Source organism: Motacilla alba, chromosome 1, assembly GCF_015832195.1.
Source record: "Motacilla alba alba isolate MOTALB_02 chromosome 1, Motacilla_alba_V1.0_pri, whole genome shotgun sequence".
NCBI classification, from domain to species: Eukaryota; Metazoa; Chordata; class Aves; order Passeriformes; family Motacillidae; genus Motacilla; species Motacilla alba.
The window spans coordinates 58,344,726-58,367,648 of record NC_052016.1 but is presented as its reverse complement, the minus strand read 5'-3'; the positions used below and the strand labels follow the sequence as shown (position 1 = coordinate 58,367,648).

The 22,923-nt window shown below is 35.1% G+C and overlaps 1 protein-coding gene across 14 annotated transcripts in view; it reads right to left on the bottom strand.

Annotated features, from left to right (window-relative positions):
• NBEA (neurobeachin) overlaps positions 1-22,923 on the bottom strand; it is a 455,021-nt gene that overhangs the window by 332,866 nt on the left and 99,232 nt on the right. For all 14 annotated transcript variants that reach the window (XM_038127945.1, XM_038127964.1, XM_038127973.1 and 11 more), the window contains exons 7-11: positions 22,441-22,560; positions 18,063-18,209; positions 10,537-10,734; positions 10,011-10,144; positions 2,406-2,514 (exon numbers count right to left, since the gene is read on the bottom strand). In XM_038127945.1, the coding sequence (XP_037983873.1) occupies positions 2,406-2,514; positions 10,011-10,144; positions 10,537-10,734; positions 18,063-18,209; positions 22,441-22,560 (708 nt within the window). The remainder of the gene's footprint in view (positions 1-2,405; positions 2,515-10,010; positions 10,145-10,536; positions 10,735-18,062; positions 18,210-22,440; positions 22,561-22,923) is intronic.

Here is a 22,923-nt window from a genome sequence, read left to right as displayed (position 1 = left end):
TATGCCAGAGAGTATAAACTGCCTTCATATTCAATGACATCAAAACATGTCTTCTTAAAGGCTATATTTAACAGGTTAAAATATTCATCAATAACTTTTTTTTTGGGTTTTTTTGGTATTTTACTTAGTTAGGTTTCTTTTCCTTTTATTAGAATCCAATCAGGACCATACATTTTACAGCACAGTTCTTGAGAACTTCATCTGAAGTCCTCATCTCTTAAATTAAAGAAGTGTCTTACTGAAACTGGGTGTCTCAGTGTGTGAACATTAATTATTGGGAAACTTGCTTTTGTTTCTTAAACTGAAGTAGGTATTTGAAATAGTTGGGTTCATGGTTTCCTCAAATTTCAGGACTGTTTCAGTTTCACAGTACATGCCATGAAATCACTGTTGAGACCTGCTCCTGTGTAGTAAAATTGCATGAGGACTTTGACAAACTTCTTTGTATGCTAAATTAATAGACAAATAAATAGTAAAAAAACTCTAAAGATGCTTCTCCTTGCCTTCTCCACAAAATGTCAATCACTGGAACAGGCTGCTCAGGGAAGTGGCGGGGTCACCATGCCGGACGTATTTAAAAGATGTGTAGCTGTGGCAATGAGGGACAAGTTTTACTGGTGGCCTTGGCAGAGCTGGGTTAATGCTTGGACTCAATCTCAAAGGTCTTCTCTAACCTAAATGATTCTGTGATTCGATTTTTCAATGGTTTTTAATGCTGTAAGTACACTCTGGAAATATGGAGATTTATTATTTTTAGAACTGAAGTCCACTGTCAGTAATACAAGTTCAGCCTGGATGCTGAGTTTCCTTTGGCTTGTACATCAAAATTCACAATAAATAATCTGCAACTAATAAGAACAAAAATGCTGTTGGGAAGTTCGAGTAGAAAAAAAGGTCTCCGTCATCTCTGAAGTATTTGATTACATGCAAATGAACAACAGATACAACAGATAATTTACAAATAATAAAATTGAGACTAGGAAACAAAAGGATGTTTTCCCACCATGTCTGCCAACTGAATATAAGCATATATTGAAAAAAGAGAATAAATCCTTTCAAAAAACTGCAGCTAAGTAAATATAATGTCAAAAAACCACCCAGAAAGCAACATATGTTTTAAGAATTATACTATGATCGACAGAAATCCTTTTAATATTCACATGCCCAAGTCTAATGAACATAGCAGGTGTTAATTAGAAGAGCATGGAAACTTAAAAAAAAAAATCATCTTGAACATTCTAAATCAATGTGTTCCATGTGTATAAACCATAATCCTCTGTTTCAGGAGAAAACCCTCCATGAGGGCTCACCAGTCTGCCTGTGTGTAACTCACCAAACCAAAGATAACAGCTTTGTAAACCCATTCTTGTTATGGCACAAGAAAACCTACCCTTGAAAAAACCCAGGACCTTAGTCTAGTTCTTTGAAATTCTAAATCACACTTGCTTAGCAGTGAAAACAGAAGCACGGAAAATCTGCTTTTATATATTGAGTGAAGGTATTTCCCTAGCACAAAGAACAAAGGAAACACAATGAGAGAAACTACTTATCATTCTTCAAAATTCAGAACGTTTTTGAAAGGTGATATTATGATTTTTATCTTCTGCTTAAAAAGATTGCTATGTTGATTTCATGGTAATAAAAGTCCAGTAGTACACATGCAAGAATGTCAGAGCCATGAGCTTCAATCATAGGACTATCACTATTTTAGTATAGCCGACAGTAGTTTGTTCTCAGATAATTGAGATTATTAAACCCCAGTAACAGGGCGTCATGAGGCAGGGAGGCAGGTAATGCTCCTCAGACAACTGAACTGAACCTCAGGTTTGAGATAACTACACATCATGCCTGAAAACGAGAAAGTACAGGGAATGCCCCTTGCAGGGAATGCCCCACCAATTTTTTTCTCAGAAATTAAACTTTGTAACAGGTTATTTTCTTCAAAACACAGGACAACTATTTTGACAATTTCGGAATTTTCACAGGAGATTAATTTAACTTTTATTAACCTACATACACACGCACACACACACATACAAAAAAAATCTCAGTTATGACATTTCTGCTTTGCACAAACTAGTAACAAGAGAACTTTCCTAAGCAAGTTTGGGGGGACAGAAAATGCAGAAATGTAAATACTTTAAAGTGATTTACAAACCAATCTAAAGTAAAAACATAAATAAGAGAACAGAACCACTTCGAGAAAATTGATTCTTTGAATACTGGTATATATGAGGATGAGGAAAATGAAGAGACTCCTGAAGACAATTTATAAAATATTTTTAATTTGCAATATGTATGTCACAAATGTATTTTATTCCACCAGACATTTGAGCCAAGTGATTCTAAGTACCACAATGACAGTAGAAATACTGAGAACAAAGATAAAAATCCTCCAAACATACCTTTTCAAGGAGATAGCCAATGACTAGAAAGCCTTTTCCACCAAGCATTTGTTCTTGCATGGCTACTGAACTCTTCAGAAGCTCAACCAAGAAAGCCAATAGGGTAGCACTGCATGAAAAGAACAAGGGTTTTTTTTCAGATTAAAAATGTTGCTTTCTCAATAATCATCAGCTATTAAGTGAATGGAAATAGGCTTAAGGTGGTGAACTATTCCTTAAAAGAATGCAATTCTTATTTTTCCTGTTGGAAAATTTCTCCAGTGATTTTTCACATATTACAATGGTAGGAGTGGGACTCCAGAGGCTACAAGGAAATCACCCAACAGTCCATCCCAGCAGTATCTTCAAGTTAAGTGTTCAGAAAGTACAGGGAGGGAAAGTGTTCAGAAAAGGTTACAGTATAGAAACATAAGAGATATGGAATTGCCAGGAAACTGGGGGTGGAATTGCCAGGAAAGTGAAACTATGTTATGAAAACCAGCAGTGGAAACATATGACAGATCAATTCACCACAGGGAAAATAAATCATAATTGACTCTTGGGTGATGAGAATAAAACAAAAAAACACTCCTCTCCTCTGTTGCTGAAAAACCAAGAGGAAAGGGAGAAAGAAAAAAAAAAGTGACAGGAAGGAAGTATTTAAAATTACTTTTCAAATATCTCAAAAAGGTAGATGACAGAATGTATTATAGTGCATGTACAATGCATCCGTAAAATCATTATGCCTTTTCTAAAAATTAAAGAGATGTAACAGTTCCTAGCTGTACAGACAAGTGTCTGCACCTGTGAAAGTTCTCACATAGGTAGTAGGCACAGGCAAGAGTGAAAACTGTGGGTTTTGCAGGTATGAAAAAGGGACTTAAAGAAAATATCCAACCTGCATCTGATACATTTCAACTTTACTTACAGTATCTAGTCATCTAAAGGTTCACTTGCTCTTCAAATAGAATCTCTTACTTTGAAATAAATGTTGAGATTCGTTAATCCATACCAGCACCAAAATACAATCAAAGTGCTGAGGAAGACAAGATTTATTCTATTTCTTGAGTAAGGCTGCCATGCAAAAGAACAGAGAGTAGCCAAAGTACAAGCTGGGAACATGAAATAGTGCCTTGTCTTTCTTCATTGTTGAATGGTCATAATAATCCATCTAAAATCGCATACAGACTGCTCCACAGAGTGTCAGCAATAAAAGAACACAGATAATATCCATTTACAGTACTCCAAAGCTTTTATCAAAACAGCCTTGCAAGCTGTCACATCAACTTCAAACCAGATTATGCGCATCAATTTTTTCTTACCCCAACCAAAAGTTTCTACTGTATCTGTCATCTAAAATAAGAATCCAATCATTTTTACTACATAGAAATCCATGAGCAGCTCACATAAAGTGTTGAAGATTTAAATTTAGATTTTTTTTTTAATTGAAGAGGTGAAAGAAAATTCCATTTAGATAGATCCTGCTTACTACCATCCTCTATGAGTAACCTCATGACTTAAGCCATTATGCATAAAGTCAAGAAACACCATACATCTTTGCAGAATTAGAATTCAGATTACAATAGCAAATACTGTTAATATTATACTGAAATATTAAGAAGTATGCTTAAATTGGCTTTTAAAGATTTTTGTACCATATACAGACTTAAGTTAATTTTCTATTCTCAGAAGTACTTTGTCAAAAGTCTTTAAATTCATATCACAGTTTACTTGTTCATTCTATGAATTTAGATGTAAACTCATGGGCTAAAGTTATTCTTATCTCATATCAATACAATCTCTATACGGCTGTTAGAAATTCTGATAGACTCTGAGTGGAAGTTGTAAGACATGCTGACACCACAACAATAAAGATTTTTCCCTCTTTCCCTCTATTTAGTACACATAAACTGCAAGTCAACTCAAAAATCATAAGTGACCAGTTTATATCTAACCATGCCACAGACACAGAAACAGACAAGTTGGTTCTACATAAGAAAGACTCACTCAAAAAAAAGTGCAGTAATTCACATGTAGCAAGTGCCCAAATTTCTCTTTTTAGATATTAACCATCTCTATGCTGGCTATGGCTGAACTAATTAATCCTGCCTGCCCACATTACCTCTGCACAGAGCTACCTTAGCTGCTACTGCAGAGTGATGCCAGTGTTCCTAGTTTAGGAAAATGTATTAATTTAGCCAATGTCTTTGTGTATGAGCTATGCATTCACTTAATTCCAAAATGGCTTTTAACACCTATTGATCCAGACACATAAAGATACCTCAATCCAGCCCTGCACAGTCAGCTCAGGTCTGCAGGCAGTAACTCTAACTTCTAATACTTCTGCATTATCCAAGATTGCCACCATAAATAATAGAGTTGACTGCAGTATATAGTAATTCAAATCTTGGGATAGCACACATGAATGCATCATTACACCTTCAAGCGCATTAAAAAAATCCAAGTACCAGAAAATGCAGCAGTTACAGAGAACCATCTGGCAGGCACATAGAGGTGCAATGAAGTTTGAGGTGAATACTGTATAGAACCACAGTATTGATAAAAATTAACATAATAATTGAATATAACTAGCAGTTCACCCACATTATTATGCAGGAAATTAGGTAAGTAAAAGATCTGTAATATTTTAACTCATAGAGGAACTATAAAATCAAAATGGAAGTTTTTTAAATTCTCACTGCATGTACTGTACTGAAGGTATTACTACCTGAAGACGATCAGAGATAGGCAGAAAACAGACTACATGCTGTCTGTGGGGTTGGGGCCTTATTTTTGAGTGTTTTGGGTTTTTTTTGTTTTGTTTTGTTTTGTTTTGGGAAGGGGGTGGGGACTTGTATGGTATTTATGGCTTGGGTTTTGTTTTGTGGACTTTTTCCCTCAGAGAGGGAGTTGCTTAGACTTCTTTTAGGTGAAACTTTCTTTTTGGCAGAGGAGGGGGGAATGAAAGTGCACTAAGTAACAGCTGTTGCACACAACACTGGTTTCACAGGTAATGTTTTTCTCCTTACATATTATGCCAGAGAGCATCTGATCTGGTTGAATTCTCAGATAATGAAATGTGTATCTAGATATAAAAATGTATATTGAAGTAATGTATTTTTCTCCTTAATATTGCATTCTAAGAATTTCATCTGCCTAATTTGGAAGACTGTACCCAGAACTTTCAACAACTTCTAGGGATACTCAATTTATTTATTCACCTTGGCAGCTGAACACAAATTAAACCTGAAGATTTGAAATATGAAAATATTTATCAGCAGAAACAAGTTGCCAAAATAATTATTTTTAAAAGGTTGTTGTTGACAGAGGGAAAATAATATTACTGAGAAGACTAAGTTGAACAATTTTTCAAACAGATTTTAACAAACTTACCAGCAACTAACATGCATCAGATTGCTGCACAGTAACTGGCATTACACATTAAACTTGCAACATTCTGTGCACTGCACACTAAATTTCTCTCCATTCTTTCCTACTTTCAACACCCCTAGATATAAAGGTACTTCAGCCCATTCCTACATCTCTTCTATACCATGCCCTTCCTAAAACACATCAGTTTGTCTTCAGGGGAGCCAAGATTTAGATAGAAAGTGAAACTATATATGTCAACCAACACTAAATCAGAGAACTATGATAATTACTGAAAATATAAGTAATTTCTGGGGAAAAAAGATTCCAGTAGTTTTCCATTATTAAGCAGGAGAAAAAAAGGTGATAAACCAAAGCATGATGATGCAGTACCTGCAGTGGTTATGATACTGTTAAGAAGTACCTTAGAAGTCAGGAATTTGCGCCCTTAGGATAAATGTGAAATTTGCCTTGGCTTTTTGTTTGTTTTTTGGTTGTTGCAGTCCTTTTATTCTATTTTATTTTTAAACCACTACATAGATCAGTTTCTCCAGACTCCTCATTCCCATGATAATTTTGTCTGTCACATTCACCTTAGTATAAGTTTAATCTTGGACCAGGTATTACAAAGTTCTGTACAAATTACGTTTACAAAAGGCACCTTTAGCTAACATAGGCATCTTGCTTTGGAGATCCAAGTATGATTATTAATTACAGACAATTTAACTTGAAGAGTCTACATAAAAGAGAGTAATACAGGTATTTGTTTTGTCTGATTCTCTTTGGGAAACAATCCTTTATTAAAGATTAAAATCCTTTATTTATATTTTCAGCTTCTCCAAAGTAATACAAAAAGATTGTATTAATAACTCCATCACAGGTGGTTATTATGATAACTATTGAAAATTATTCCTAGCATAAACAGATAATGTAGTATTAAGGAAAATCATACACCAACAATAAATGTTTCCATGAGCTACAGCTATGCATCTCTCTAAAGTGCTTCCTTAGCTTCCAGTTTAAATATGTTTTTAATTTCTGTAAGCTTCTTGAAGAGAAAGGGGAAGTGATTTCTTTCTTATGCCTTTACAATTGTTTTCTCATAACATGTGATGAAGCTAATAAGACAACTAATCAAATTTCATTCAAAAACATGAGTCAGCTGAATAGGTGTGAGAGAACTAGAGAGGCAAGTCACCTCTGCTTATAGGCAAAACATTTTGTGACACAGATTCCAGTAATAAATTAGCCACCCTTAATAGTCTCTGAATCTTCTAGAGTATGCAGAGGTACAGCAGTTTAGGAGCTTACAACAGATTTCTACTACATGTTGCAGTGATTGTACTTTCATTATAAACGATTGTCCAGGCAGACAGATTTGGCAAATCACATTCTGGCTGTCACAGTTTGGGAAAATTCAAGCAACTGATTTTATCTGAGCACAGCTAGGTCCCACTAGTGATGCGGAATTTCAGGAGAAATATCCAGCATTCTTCCCTTCAAAACAGAGAGGGAGAGAGTTACCAGCACTCAGCAATGCAAATTCTGAATTTTACAGTGGAGGCAGCAATGGACTGGGACCTTGGCTTTCCATGAGAGGCACAAAGGCAAATGCGACAACCTCAGGAAGGATTACTTCCAGATTAACTCTCAAATTTAAATCTCTCTGCTAGCTATGACAAGTAAATTATTGAAAGACAGGATGAGAGCACAGGTTAGGAAGACAAGATACCACATGGCATTTATCTTATTTGCTGCCATGATCTTTAAGATAGATTCAACTAAACTGAAGACATTATTAAAAATTATTGGAAACTCACCGATTTTTCATATTAAGCTAATAAATAAAAACAATACACCAAACTAATTCCTGTCAAGCTGCGTTGTTTCTGTAGCAATTGATAGGAAACCTGCCTATTTCTTATCAAACAATAAATCTGAAAAAAGTAGATGCTCCATTATACCTATCTTACTTATGAAATATAGATAGTTTTAATAATTTTTTTATGTTTAGATGATGAGATTTTGGGTTCTGTTAATAAAGCTCTTCTAATATTAAAAAAAAAAATCCAAACAAAAAATCAAATAATTGAAAATCCTGAGCATTTGAAACAGCGTTTGATATTTGCAGGAGAGAAAGAGGTGAGAAGGATTCAGAAAAGCAGTAGAACTGGGAAAGCCCTCTGTTGTTGTTACACTTTTATAGGTAAGACAGGTATAACTCAGCATCAGATACATAAGGAGAGACAATAATCTAATAAATAAGGGGGAACAAGGAAAGGACTCATTAAATGCACTGCTTCCCTTATTCGACTCCTCAAATGATCCTTTTCATGTTTAGCATTCTTTCCCCATTAGTTCCTCTCTTTGTTCCCAAAATATTTTATTCTTTTATTTGCCTACTTCCATGTTCACTTCCAGCATTATTTTTCTTGATACTTATATCCTATTAAATAACATATGAGAAAATAATGCACAGACACCAAAACCTATAAACATATAAATTACACCTCATCAAGCAGCCATTTGCTTTAACTTTTTTCAATATGGTCTTGAGTTAGAATCATATCCTCTTGTATTATGCATTTGTTCAATCATATAGCACAATGAATTACAGATCTCTTTTTAGAATATAATCTAATTATAGAAAAAATGCATTGACTTATTCAAGAACTTTTTTTTTTTCTGCTTACAGTTCAACCAACTCCAGAAATGTTCTGCACATTTTCAATTAAACATTATGAATGTTCTCACTCACTGGGTAGACCACACACTTGGGAAGAATTAGTCTTTATCTCAACTTCTAAAACTTACATTACATTAGTTCTTCATTTTTAAACATATCTAGTTATTACTTTGTCATCTACTACAGATTCAGCTGCTTAATGAATTTAACATACATTTTATTCCTATGTGGAGACACATACACACATAACCTTCCTTAAACTAGAATAAAGCATTTCAGTCTTCTGCTTTGCCAGTAAATAAAAACATACAATGATTTTTCCCCAAGCTTATTTCAAACCAAGCATTTCTTTTTCTATTTCCCTTACTTTACAATGCTTCAATGCAAAGTACATCCCGCAAAAGAAACTTAAAAAAATAAATATTCCGCAGTAGCTAATACACAACCTGCTTTTCTGTCTTCCAAATTCGTTGGCAATTTTCGTATTAGTTAATTGATTTTTCAGTTAACTATGTTTAACTGAACTATCTAATGCAATAAGAAACATCCAGAATAATTAATAGAAGACTATTATAAGCAGGAAAATAAGCCCCATGCACAGCATTACGCACTTGTTTTGTCACCTAATTCAAATAGAAAAGCCAGCTTATCTTGTCCCTAAACACTTCTTTCTAGCAGGCTTTGGTTACAAATAATCCTCCAGGGAAACACCATGCCAGTTGTTCAGCATTATCCTTTCAGATTTGTTACCCTCAAAGATTTAGGCCTAACATTTTTCTGGAGAAGTTTAGCTATCCTGTGCTGCAGGACAGGCACCTGCCATAGCAAGAATGGGGCAAGAGATCTTTTCAAAAATAACCACAGCTGAGTTAATTTTGAGAAAAGAGTCACCATGCCTGAAGATATTTAAAGGACGTGCAGATGTGGCATTTAGGGTTGTGGCTTAGTGGTGGACTTTGCAGTCCTAGGTAAATGGTTAGACTACATGATCTTAGAGGTCTTTTCCTAAAAGATTCTATGATTCTAAGTCAGCATGGGTATGAACAGACTCCTAGGTAGTCTTTTTCAACTGTTTTTTAACATCTGTGAAGACTTTTCAACTTCGAGGTGCCTTCCATAGTGCCAGAGGAGAAACTTCACAGGTCCCAGCTTAAAATTCTCTTGTTATGTCCCCAGTCACCATTGCAATTGTAATATGGTCACAAAATGCCTGATCACAGCTCTATGACTTTCTGAACACATATTAAATAATTTTGGAATGCTATGAAATATGAATTCCAATGACACAGACTTTGAGAAGGTAAACAACACTGCACTCTTAAAGAAAAGCATATTGAGTTCTTTCAGAAGTTGGGTGAACTGTCATAAAGCTATTCTTAAAGATTCTAGAGTGATTTGAATTCATTACTTAATCATATCAGTTTTGTACAGTAAACCAATTTTTAAAAAAATTATATTTTTTTAAAAGAAACAAGGGTAAAATGTAGAAAAAATTAGGGAACATGCCCACAAACAAAATGAAAAATTTTGTAAGCTTAATTTAGTTTCAGTCTTGGTTAAAAGAGGCTTACCAAACTGTTGTTTCCACCTGACTGTCGTGCAGCTGTCGATTGTCTAGCTGTGCAAAGAGAGGAAAAAGAACCTGGATCCCTCCAATGGAATGAATTGCGCTGTGAATGGAGTGGGTTACAATAGCTTTCACATCCTAGAGACATAAAAAAAGGAAAATCTACAATTAATCTCAATTTTAAAGGACAGTTAAAATTTAATTCTGAAGCACTTTAGCACCAAATTGAGTGCAGACTTTTTAAAATTTTGTTTCAATAATTCAATTATAATGACTATATTTAAAGGCAAACATTAAACAGAAAATTTCCAGTATTGTGGCAAACAGTGCCTTGTAGTATGAAGTCTGTATTTCTTATGGAACATTTTTTTCCTTGCTTTAGAAAGGGAGCAAAGAAAGAAGAGTTCAAGTGAAAGTTATATTAAGAGCTGACAGAGCACTAAAGAACAATCTCTGTACGCTAGCAGATAAATCCTCCGTGTGATGTTCAGCCAACATTAATCACAGAACATCAGCTTAGGAGCACCAACCTGAAGCATGAGAGCATGGGGGGAATGTACAAAAATTGAAGGATTCTCCTTTGGTGAGGATTCAAGGCATAGCTGAGCATCGGTGGCCTTCGCATTATAGGTAAAAGCAATGCTACTTGCGAGTTTCCCATCATACAGCACTTGTTTATGGTGCTCAGCCAGATGAATGTCACTCTCGGATTTAAATTTGAACGTGCTCTGAAAAAAACCCAAAAGTTTTACAAAGTAATTAATTTAGGCAAGTTCCTTACCACAAAATATGCAAAAACCTACATTGGACTTGAGAGAGAATAAATAAACTACTAAACTTCGCTTGCATTTACCAGTAGCCTAATGCTACTGAACATTGAGATAGATCTGTTTCTATTTAGTTCACACCATGTCAATGTGTCAATACATTATTTGGTATTTTATGTATTATCTCTTGTTTCAGCATCAATGTTTACAAGTTTCAGAAGTAACAACCTTAAAAAAAGTCACATTAACCAGTCATAAATATGTTAAAATAAAATTTAAGCATAAACCACATTAAAAATAAAGAACAAATTTAATGTGCTGCATTTTAGTTCATTTGAAATGACTCAAATTAGAATATAAAATGCTATACCATGTTGATTAAAGGAATAGTTATTTTTGAACAACATTTAAAACCATGCTTCATTAACAGTCAGGAGTATATACAAATGAGCCACTTAAAATAAAATCCAAAATAAATCATAAATGCCACATTTCACATTAATTATTCTCAAATTTGGAGCTTTTCCAAGGAAAACTGAATAATTTTTGTTATTTTTTAACATATCATGATTCATATCTGATCTAAAATTAAGTTTTTTGGCAACACTGAAAAATCAATGAAGCGCAAGAAGATAGATGTCTGTCTTTCTGCAAAGCACTGTCAGATTTTTTTAAGCATATAACAATTGCATATAACAATCATTTAACAGTTGCAAAAAGACAATTAGTAGTAACACAGTAAAGTGCTGTACTGATCCAAGGAAAGCAAATTTGTTAGAAATGACCACCATCTTATTGCAAATGAAGATACAAATATATATGTGTGTGTGTATAGCTATGCATATATAAAATGTTATTGCTAAAATATTTACTGAGTTTAAAATAATTTATTTCTGAGATTATACATGAATCATTTCCCTTGCTTTCACTGCACACAGTGACCACAATTCTCTTTGTCCCTTTGGTCTTATCATTATCCCCTTTCCCCCACAGTGTGAAATCCTCTATCACTGAAACTATTGAAAGTACCAGCATTGGGGTTTTTTTATCCATGCTAGAATTAAACAGACAACTTATAAGCTATTGGCTTCTCTTTCCAAACAAATTAGAGGTTCCTATCATTGATGTAACCCCATAAACCACATCCAGCCTTTTCAGAGCTCTCAGAGCTGCTGGAAATCCTGAAAAAATTTCTTTTGATTACAGCCAAACAGTGGGAAAGTGCATTTGTTCAAGTGACTGACACAGCAAAGAAAGGTCTGCTGACTAGCACCCCTTTTTATATGGGCCATAAGCTGAGCAGACTGGCCACCTGACTGGAGCTGCTGGGGAACCCTTGGAGCACATCTGTCCCAAACTTGCACTGCCCCAGCCGTGGTGATGTCTGGCAGAAGGGAGGCTGCGATGCTGAAAAGGTACCAGACACAGGTACCATAACAGAAAGCACAAGCAGGAAGGGCAAATGCATGTAAAGGGCAAGTCTGTGGTTCAGTCTGCATTTGCCAATGAAGGATAATATCTTCAGCTGCAGTAGGAAGGACGCTGCCAGTAGGTGAAGGAAGGTGTTTCTTCCCTTCTACTTAGCATTGGTGAGGCCACACCTGGAGTTCTGGGCTCCCACAGGGAGCCCAGCACTTACTGGAAAGAGTGCAATGAATGGCTACTAAACATGAAGGGATTGAAGCATCTCTCATATGAGGAAAGGCTGAGAGAGTTTGGACTCTTCAAACTGCAGAAAAGAAGCAGCAGAGGGGATCTCATACATAAATAACAGAAGGGAGGTTAAAAAGAAGATGGAGTCAGGCTCTTCTCAGTGGTGCCCAGTGGCAGGACACAAGTCAATGGGCAAAACTGGAACAAAGAAGGCTCCCTCTGAACATCAGAAAACACTTTTTCACTGAGAAGCTGCTTAGCAAGGTGACAGAGTCTCTGTCTTGGGACTCATTAAAAAACTGTCAGGAGATAGTCCTGGGCAACCAGATCTAGGCCATCCTTTTTGAGCAGGGAGGACCAGAGGACCTCCAGGTTCCAGTTGCTTCCTACATCCTCAGCCGCTGTGGTTCTGTGATTTGCCTTTGGGTTAGGAGTCTGTTTTGTAGGGAAACTCCCAGTGGTCCCCACTTATTACTCTGTTCAAACTGCAAAGCTGTTCAGAACCAAAGAGACTTCTTTCAGGCTGAAACTCAAATATCCTGCAATTGGTGATATTCATTCAGCCCATAGGATCAGACTATAACCAATTCAACGTAAAAACACCAATATCACACACTATGAGTATTCAGTCCTCAGCACTAAATTACTTAATCTAGAAATGTGTTTCTATTGTGCTACACTACCTACTGAAATAGAAATTCCCAAAGAAGGAATATTATGCTTAGAACTTAAAAGCTGGCTCTCTGTTGATATGCCTACATCTCAGTTATCAGGAAATGGCTGCTACAGATTACAGATTTGTTCTGTGGAAGGTGACATGTATTTCACCCCAGAGGGCATTTTAACTATACATAGAAATCTTTGCTCACTTTCTGCAGAGGAAAAACAATTTAGTGATTTCACTGATTTCCAAAGACATCTACATGATGCTCGTACCATATTTTAATGTTTTACCACATGAAAACACTTATTACCCTGAAAATCTTTCATGCTTCTCAGCTTTTTCAAATCCCAAAACTCATATAATGAGTTTTTCAATATATATATATATATATATGTTAAATATATTTTTTCAATATATATATGCTCTCATGAGCAAGGATGTTTAAATAAGTCAAGGTGTTTCAACACAAAATCTTATTATCTCATTACCATGAAATCTTGGTAGCAGTGTTCTAAACTGCTTAAGTGAAATCGATTTTATAGACAAATTTTAACATTATTCTACCTCCTCACTGACAGTGTTTAATATGCTGCAAGAATTTGATATCACTATTTGAAAGTCAGACACAAATAAGTTAGGAATCAACATAATACTGCCTCACACTTTTTACAGAAAAAAAACATTAAAGGAATATTCTGCCATCAAAACCTAACAAAAGTGATCATAAATTGGAAATTCTGGTCTCCTGACCTAAAAGATTATTGTTACAGAATGTAAAGAGAGGCTAAAAATTCTGACAAATGATACTACTTTATTACTTGCATTGATCCACAGGAAGAGAAAAGAAATTCAGTATATGCATACTGTACTAGGGACTCGGGAAAATACATCCACAGGAGGGTAATAGAGGCTGTTGTGCATATGCAGCTCTGAGGTCTGGCACAAGGAGTGTGGGGGAATCAAGACAGAAAGAGCAAGCCATGGATTTAAAATATTCTATATACGGTAAAAAAACATATACAGGATCCATATAAAGTATGTTTGCGACTCCTACAGGAATAGGAAGTAAAAGAGAGAGATGAGAATTACTCCAGCACTGTATTCTCCAGTAAAAGAATCTGTGCTTGATCAGCAACTGCTTGAATACCAGCAGCTCTCCCCCTTCCTTTATTAAGCAGCAAGACTGCAGCTTTTTTTATTTACTATTCACTACATATTGCCCCTGTAGGTTAAGCAATCAGACATAAAGTATTTTCTTGTACTATATAATTGGTTTAAGCAAATCTGAAGTTTTGGTGCTATTTTGTGTCTGTGTTCATGAATTACTGTATTCTTACTCCAACCTTATGTGATAAAAAGATTGGTATTGCAACACTGATCAAAAACAAACTCAGAAGCAACATATGGAATAATCTGATAACTTGCTTTGGAATGCCTATGGGAGGATCAGGAGGAGTGGCAGAGATCTGACAGGGCTATTAGAACAAGGCTTTGAGAAACATCCCTTTATAAACAGCACCAAACACTGGTATCAGATGCATCTCTTCCTCTCACATTACCTCCCCTGCCCCTCCATTCTGTTTATCAGCCCCTTGGGATCCCAGCACAGACAGGCTCTCCTCTCTTTGCTGCCTGGGAACAAGACTGGGCAGCAGGGAAAGCACAGTGAGAGCAAGGATGCTGCTCTCTTTCCTTTTTCTTTCTTCAATCTCCAACAACTGAAAAGGGTCCACAGAGTAGGTAAAAGTCCTGTTCAGCAATGGCAAGGTTCAAAATGAGTGCGCTTTATTACAGATAAAACCTGGGAATGCAAATATTGAATCGTAATATGTTTCTACTAAATACAGTTTCAAATTTCAAGATATATTATGGATTACCTTGGGAAGACTTAATGGGGAAGAGACAAATCACATACTTCTATTGCCAGTGTGTTTGCCTCTCTTCTCCTTAAAAATTTGATTATGAGTAATTTCTTTGCAATAGCTACTAAGAGTGTCAGTTTCCCATTATTGCTTCTCACACTATGTAACCTTTTCTTAAAAAAAAAAACCACAAAAAACCCTTTTGCTACAAGTGAAAATGTAGTATTTCAAACTAAAATATCTATTTGCCTAACAAATAAATTTTTATATTAGGGCATGCTAGTTATAACCAAATGCGCTCATAAGACCATGCTGAGCAAGATCAGCATGGAAGGACTATGAAATGCTTATATGTTACTACACTCTGTACAAGAATGTCATGTGCAATAAATAATATGAGCATTATACATAAATATACAACTATTTGATACACATAATAAGTAAGACTTATTTTAATTACTTCTCTAGTCAATCCTAAAACCTGTAGCTTCTACCTGCACCACAGAACAGGAGTGGGACAAGGTGCAACAGATTCATTTTTATCTGTAGATCAAGCTCTCACTTTTCCTGAACTTTGTGGCTTTGGTGTCATCCACAACAGTATTAAATCTGTATATTAACAGATAGGTGCAAACTGTCCTGCATGGTGGTAGGTTATGCAAATTTCTCTGTTTTCCAGAGATTTTAATGGCAGTCATGGTAGATAAGGGGCATTATGAATGATTGTGAGGGCAGCTGAATGAGAGGCAAAATCACAGTCTCCTCTCATGAGCAAAGTAGGTAGAGGAATGGCCGCTTCCCCTAAAGAACCAGCTCCTCAGACATAATGGACTGAAGTATGAATTTTAAATCAAAGGAACCGCCATATACTGTATTAGGAAGGAAAAAAAGGTCTGTATCAAGATGTTTTCAAAAAAATCTCCACTTTTCTGAATAACCCTTCTTTGGCCGAAAAGTTTGGCACAACTGGAGTTTACAATTCATCAGGATCTTTTTAGGAAGAGTTGAACTGTTTTCCCCTTTGGCTAACAGCACTAATAATTAGAATGAACAGGAAATGTAGTGAACTATTTAAGAGAAGCTTCTGAAAGGCCAGTTTGCATCAGCAAGTTGGGTAAGAGCAAGAACATGATCTCTAACAATCAGGAATACAAGCTATATGTCAATTGAGGCTCCCTTAGACTATTAAATCCCATACTGAAGTATTCGTAACTGGTGGACCTTTGCACCAGCACAGAATCTGAAAGGATTTACAGAAATAATCTTAAACGAGATATGAAACAGGCAGGCTTTGAGTGAAAGCTACAGGTGGTGCCCTGAAATCTCTAAACTATAGGATATGGTTCCTTTTCTGGTTGTGAGCAGATCTTGTGCTGGAAAAAGGTCAAAAAAAGTCTTCTGTTTTGTATTATTTTTGGGGGTAATAAGAAAGTCAAAGAAATAAATGTTATTTCCAGGCTACTGCTCTAGGAGCCTGTTCTTTTTAGCTGGTATTAAACAGTAAAATATACTTCCAGATTTTTAGACAAGGAAGAAAATTTCTTCAGAGAGCAAGGGGGCATTAACTATTTTGTGTACATAACCCAAATCCAAAAGCACGACACAATGAAAGAAGAATTTCCTCAAAATATTAAACAGAGATGACATTTTTTTTAAAAAAATCACTAAGAAGATACATGTGTGCAGAAATGTAGTTTAAGGGAAGCCTATGAATCAAGCAGGGCAATATGACAACTGTATTGAGGTTAGTGCAGTAACTACTGGAAATGTTATTTAGCATGAAAGCTCATATCCTTATCAACCCCTTCAACAATCAGAAAATATTACATAATAATTTGCACTTCTTGAAACACATGAAAGCCTTATTCCTGTTTGATATCACTCCAGTATGTTTCTGCATACTACACTCCAGTAATTTAATAAACTCATAAAGGTTACCTACATTTACTATTAAGAAGTACAAGACTACATTAATTACTTTTGTATGACCAAAAAACATTTGCAGAAATATTTGCCTAAACAAAATACTGTATAAAGTTTGGAATAAAATACTCCTTGTTTTCATAGATGATGGACTTTTCTTAACTGACTTAATATTTTTAGTTTCAAGGCAGATTTTAACTACCATAAACTATTGGCAATAGATTTCTTCTTCTCTAAGTAATCCTGATATACATGTGGTTATTCACCCTAGACAGATACATACCATAAATGACACTTCCTACTGCCTCTGTCATTCAAGTGCTAGCCAAGATCAAATGATTAAGAGTATGCATTTTCTACACACAAAATGAATACTATTATAATCTAAATGCTGATTTTTATTTATGGCTTTTAAAAGTTTTTATTTTCAGAGTATATTAAAAAAATTGAAAAATTGAAAGCCCACTTTGGATGAAACAACAAATTTCAAAAATTAGAAAAAAGAAAACTTGGGAATACCTGACAGTATAAACTGAAATTCATTATTGTTTATTAACTTTCAAGTATTATCTACAAAAGAGGTTTCTGCAGATTTCTGTGAAGTATCTGTGTTGCTTTTCTTGATGAAATAATACAATACACACACATTCCAAGACATGTATCTGATGAGAGATCTAAGTTTATGCATGCATAATTAAAAATTTGTCCAATCTTCCCCTGAATGTCAATGACAAAGCATGAGTAAAAAAAAGCACAACTTTTACCTTAACAGGACTGTGTGAAACCACGCATTTGAACAAAATTGTTTTATTATGCCTCGTTGAGTGTTAATCTGTCTTGACTCAGATTTTTAAACACAAACAGTAGAGAAGAAAGTTATTTCTCTGCTATTCAGTGCACCACATACAAATTTTCTCTAATCTGATTACGACCCAAAGTAATTAATTTCCCATACAAACATATTTTAGCTATGATTTAAACAAAACTTTCATCTTTCAAAAAGATGGTAGGAAATTAGGATTAGTTAGGATACTTGAAAAAGTAGTCTTATGTGGCTGAAAACAAATCACATGAAAAAAATCTACATGATTATAGGAGGAATATTCAACATGCTTCACATATCTTCCAACTATATCTCTCAATCATTTTATTTTTCCAGTTTTATGCTTCTTAAAATCTGCTATTACCTTATATCCAGGTCCTAACTGATGTATTGCAAAAATCTGTGCTGGGTTGAGTGCTTCAGTGAATACATACACAGCTCCAAGTTGGCCACAGAATACTCTATTTGCATCAGCAGTCTCCGAAGATCCAAGAAAACATTTATCATAGCTCTGTATCAGAAAGAGGAAGTTAATAATGAAATAATATTAATGCACAGCTACTAAAGCCACAAATAAAGGGAGACTGGAACTAAAAAGATAAACCAACCATTATCAATCCTTTATTACTATCCTGTGGTGAATAATATTAATTTTGAATAGTTTAGCATTAATTGTTTTAGAGGTCCATATGACTGGCTGCTAGGATTTGTTTTCTATTAATTGGTCAACATACAACAGAGAAAATGAGAATAATACATTCAAGTACAAAATAATCCCCCCTATTGCCTTCTAGGAACGTGACACACTTGAACTTCTTTGTAATTGTACTCAGAGCTCCTACTGCTAATACACAAGAACACATGCTGAAATGCCTTCTTCTTTCACTGCTGTGCCAATAGAGCTAAACACCTCTAGAAGGAAAAAAGGAAAAAAAATACAGATTTTTCTAATTTGCTGGTGTTGCATATTTTCCCTCTCTGACCACAGCCTATAATGATTTGGTTTGACCTCAAATCCTCTTCTGCCTTAGTCTATGCACACAAGAGTTGTTACTTTCCATTCTTTCTTCCAAAACCTATCCGTCCCTTCTGCTGTTAACTATCCCTGCCCTTCTGTCTGTCCACATCATGTTATTTCAGATTAGGAGTGACTTTTTATGGCTATTTTGCAAGGACTTGGTGAAATTTTTCAGGTGCTTTCAAAAAAATCTGTCTAGAACAAAGACCTGAGAAACCAGAAAACATGATGCAGCAAAACAAGGACAAGAGGAAGAAGCTCAAAGACCTTTGAAGGTTATTCTCTCAGCTTCCTTGAGTCATAGGTGCTTTATTGGATGGAAACAAGGATCTGGCACCACTCTGAGCTGACTCAATAGAACCTGCATTAGGAAACTAGGTTTTTCATCTGGCTAAACTGTTGAGTTTTACCTTAAGGAAAAGTTTTGTCAGTCTAGAGAATAAAATCAAATATGGTGAACTGTTACAGCAACTGGTCTAGGTAGATAGGCTGTTAACAAGGAAAAGGGGACTCAGGTGTAAGGACAGACAAAGATCTGGACCTCAGCTTTAAGAACAGGTGAGGAAAGAAATATTCAGGATTTTGTCTACCATTATCCTCCTTTGATTTACCTATTTTAATTTTTTTCCCCTTGGAGTTTCCATTATTTTAAGCAATTCTGACAAAATTTTAAAACTTCTGGCAAAACCCCTACATTAAAATTGATTCACTAAGTGATATCCAGGATGTACAGTGCAAAAGACGAGTTAAACAGACCCCTTTGACTCCTGGTAACCCTAATGGCAAAATTTTATAAAAATTTTCAGTTAACTTTCTTCAAGTCCTGCTTAGCCTTAAAGGCTTTCATGACACTGTGCCATTACTGTCAGAAAGTGTTACATCAATTAATGTTGAGCAATTGCCCTTTCCAATGGTTATTTGAAGAACTTGTCTGAGCTACTGATGCCACCTTTTTCCTAGTTGATGCTTAAATATTCTGAGACTACACTCCTGCCTATTATAAGGGTATTTTCCTGGATTCCTCTAGTGACCATTGTACAACAACTATTGTAGCTCTCAACAGATTTTGAGTTCTAATTATAGTTAAGATCTAGGTTTGTTAGCCTCTAGTAGTTCCCTTTTCTGTCTTTTTTCATTCTTCCCAGTTTACTTTCCCATTTCTGGCACATCATCCTTGATTAGGTATTTCCATTATTTTTAATTGGAGGGGAGGGCTTCCTGATTTCCTGGTAATTTTATCCACTTCTGTTCCAGATGCCAAGCAATCCGTAAGCATGAGTTATACCTTGCCACGCATGTCACTTCACCTTTTTGCCATAATCCCCAGCTATATTTACCCCTTGGAATATAAGCTCAATGATCCCTTTATCACTAGCCATGGTATGTTGTACAGGACATGAAAACAATAAATATTGGCACTGCTATGGTTTTATATTTCATTAAATAGTAATATTTAATTCAGAGCCAAAATGGCTCTATGAAAACAGAGTATCAGCAGCATTCAAAACAGAAACAGCTAATACAAAGATGTCTATAATGTCTTCCCCTATTTCATCCAAATTTGTATCTTCCCTCTAACATTTGGGTGAAACATACTGCAAATATTTAATACATGGAGGCTCAATAAAATGAAATCATATCTCTTAATTCAACATATATTTTTGAAGAATGCAGATCTGAACTCTTAATAAGTACATCATGTAATATCCAATATCTGCCTCGCCATGTTCAGAAATAGTTAAGAACCCAGTAAATTCATGGCCTTGTAAAAATAAGAATGAATTCTAAGAAATAAAAGAAAAAATAATTTAAGATAAATTAATAAATAAGCTTTTATTTAGAGTTTCACTGTTTTTCCCCTCTATTTTTACTTCCCTGTCTCCCAGGCTACATTTGAAAATGGTAGACTGAGTTTTCTACAGTTCTTGCTTGGATACAAGAGGTAAATTTCAGATACTGAAAAAGCCCTCACAAAAATATTAGAGAATGGTATTGCGAAATTCAGTCTAGGAAAAAAATGAAATAAATTCACAATCTCTATCAAGACAAAACCTATGCTTAAACAAATTATATTCAATTCAGTTCCTTAATATTAAACTCAATAATGTAAATGTAATGAATGTTTTACTAGTCTAAAAATATGTTTAATCATAATGCATATTGTTCAGTGGTAGATTTGACACAGTGAGCAAATGAAAAATCTTGCCATCAGTACATTTAGCAATTTTAACACTACATCTTGATTATATTACAATAGTCATCCAAAAAAAAGACTGAACAGTCAGATGCACTTAGTCAACAATATGCAGCTCCTGGCCTCTTCTGTTTTCACAACTTGTACTGTTAAATCTATCAGTGTAAACTACATGAATGCTTATGCTCAACATGGGATGTAAAGAAAGAATGATTGCGGGACTTACGTAGTGTTTTCCTCCAACACCACTATGGTAAGGTATTTTACTGACATCTTCCAGGAGACTCAAGTTATATCCAAGTGTAAGGGTATGAAGGTAGATGTTAACGAATGAGCTGGATAATTGCTCAAGGGTTTTCAAGGGAATACTTCTAACAACTCAAACTTTATATGAAACAAGACAATTCTAATATAATTAAAACAAGAGCTTCTCCTCCTAGGTAATGCAAAATAGTAAGAAGCACATGTACACACTCCCCTATTTTTCCTTTTATGTATTTTATGCATTTGCATTCATCCAGCTTTCCTGAAGTTCTTGATCTTTTTATTCTACTTCCTACTATTAACAGAACAGATAAGTAATGATAACTAGTGTCTTTCAAAGCTTAGACTACTATCCAATAAAAAAACCTTAGCACATATTTAAGACTTAAATCAAATTATCTAAAGCTTGGTAAACCAATTTCACCTTAAGAAAAGATAGTACTTCTTTTGCATGAGAAAGTAGAAAAGAATTAAGTGAAGAAAATAGAAGCAGAAGGATCAGCTCCTCTCCTGCTAAGCATTTGTCATTAAGGATACTGATCTCCACACCACATAACCAATAATCCAGACCAGATCCTCTGAGACCTCAGCTGGCTTTTCAGCCATCGCATTTCACCTGTCATGAAAATATTTATCTTAACCAAGGAGAAACCATGCTCTGCAAAAACTGAAATGCTAGCCTTTTCTTGCAAGTCAAAATGCTACCAAAAATCCCCAAAGAATGGAAATCAGAACCTTTGGAAGGCAGAACTCTCCTACTTTAATTAACATGTAATATTTAAGCTCTCCCTTTCAAATCCTATTTTGCCTCTAGAATTTAGCAAAAGACAGTTCATTTCCCTAAGGCTTCTTTGTCTCTTATAGTAGCCAGAAAGAAATGAGAACCACATTATAAATAAAAAATAACAAAAGCGAAGTAAGTTGATGAATCAAGAACCTCTGAAATTCTATCACTGATTTAGCTGAAGGCAAAGCATAAGAAAATAATTTTGTCTGCCTTCCACAGCCAGAACTATGAGCCAGAAAGAGCAATATTTGCTGCTTCATTAGGTCCAGGCTCTCAAACTTTCCATAATTAAAGGTACAGAAAGAGCGAACATGAATACAGAAACTCAAAAAGTCAATAATATTACACTTTATTAAAGAGACAGTGAAAAATAAAATTTGCAAAGATCTTGAGAAAAAAAAAATGCAAAATTTTTTTTTTCTTTTTGAATTAACTTTAAGACAAAAAGTAATTAGAAAGGAAAACCAAAAAAATCTTACATCATTGGTGTTAACATGCCAGGCCATGTCACCATAGGATACCAGCTGACCATTCACGTAACAGCGTATTTCACTGTTTCTCCATCGGTTGTAGATGTGTACGATGCTTATCATGTACCACTGGAAAGACATGAAAAATCAGTACACAGGGGCAGATTTTGTGCTAAAAAACAAAGTTAATGAATGGCATAAAAAAAGGGCGACCAATCTCATAAACATACACAAAAAGATGAATCCTTGCAAACACGTAAAATTAAAATTCAAGTCATTGGGACTTCAAGTCCAGTCAACAGAACTGTGCCTAAATGTAATGATGTACCTACCTGCATTCCTTTATGGGATTAGAGGCAAAAAATGCACACAAACAATTTAATTTCAACAGTGCAATTTAATTTTAACACTATTCTGAAAAAAAACCACAGCTGAGTTGTGCTAGGAAATCCAGAGCTATGTGCTCTTACCTTAACAAATTCATATCACATA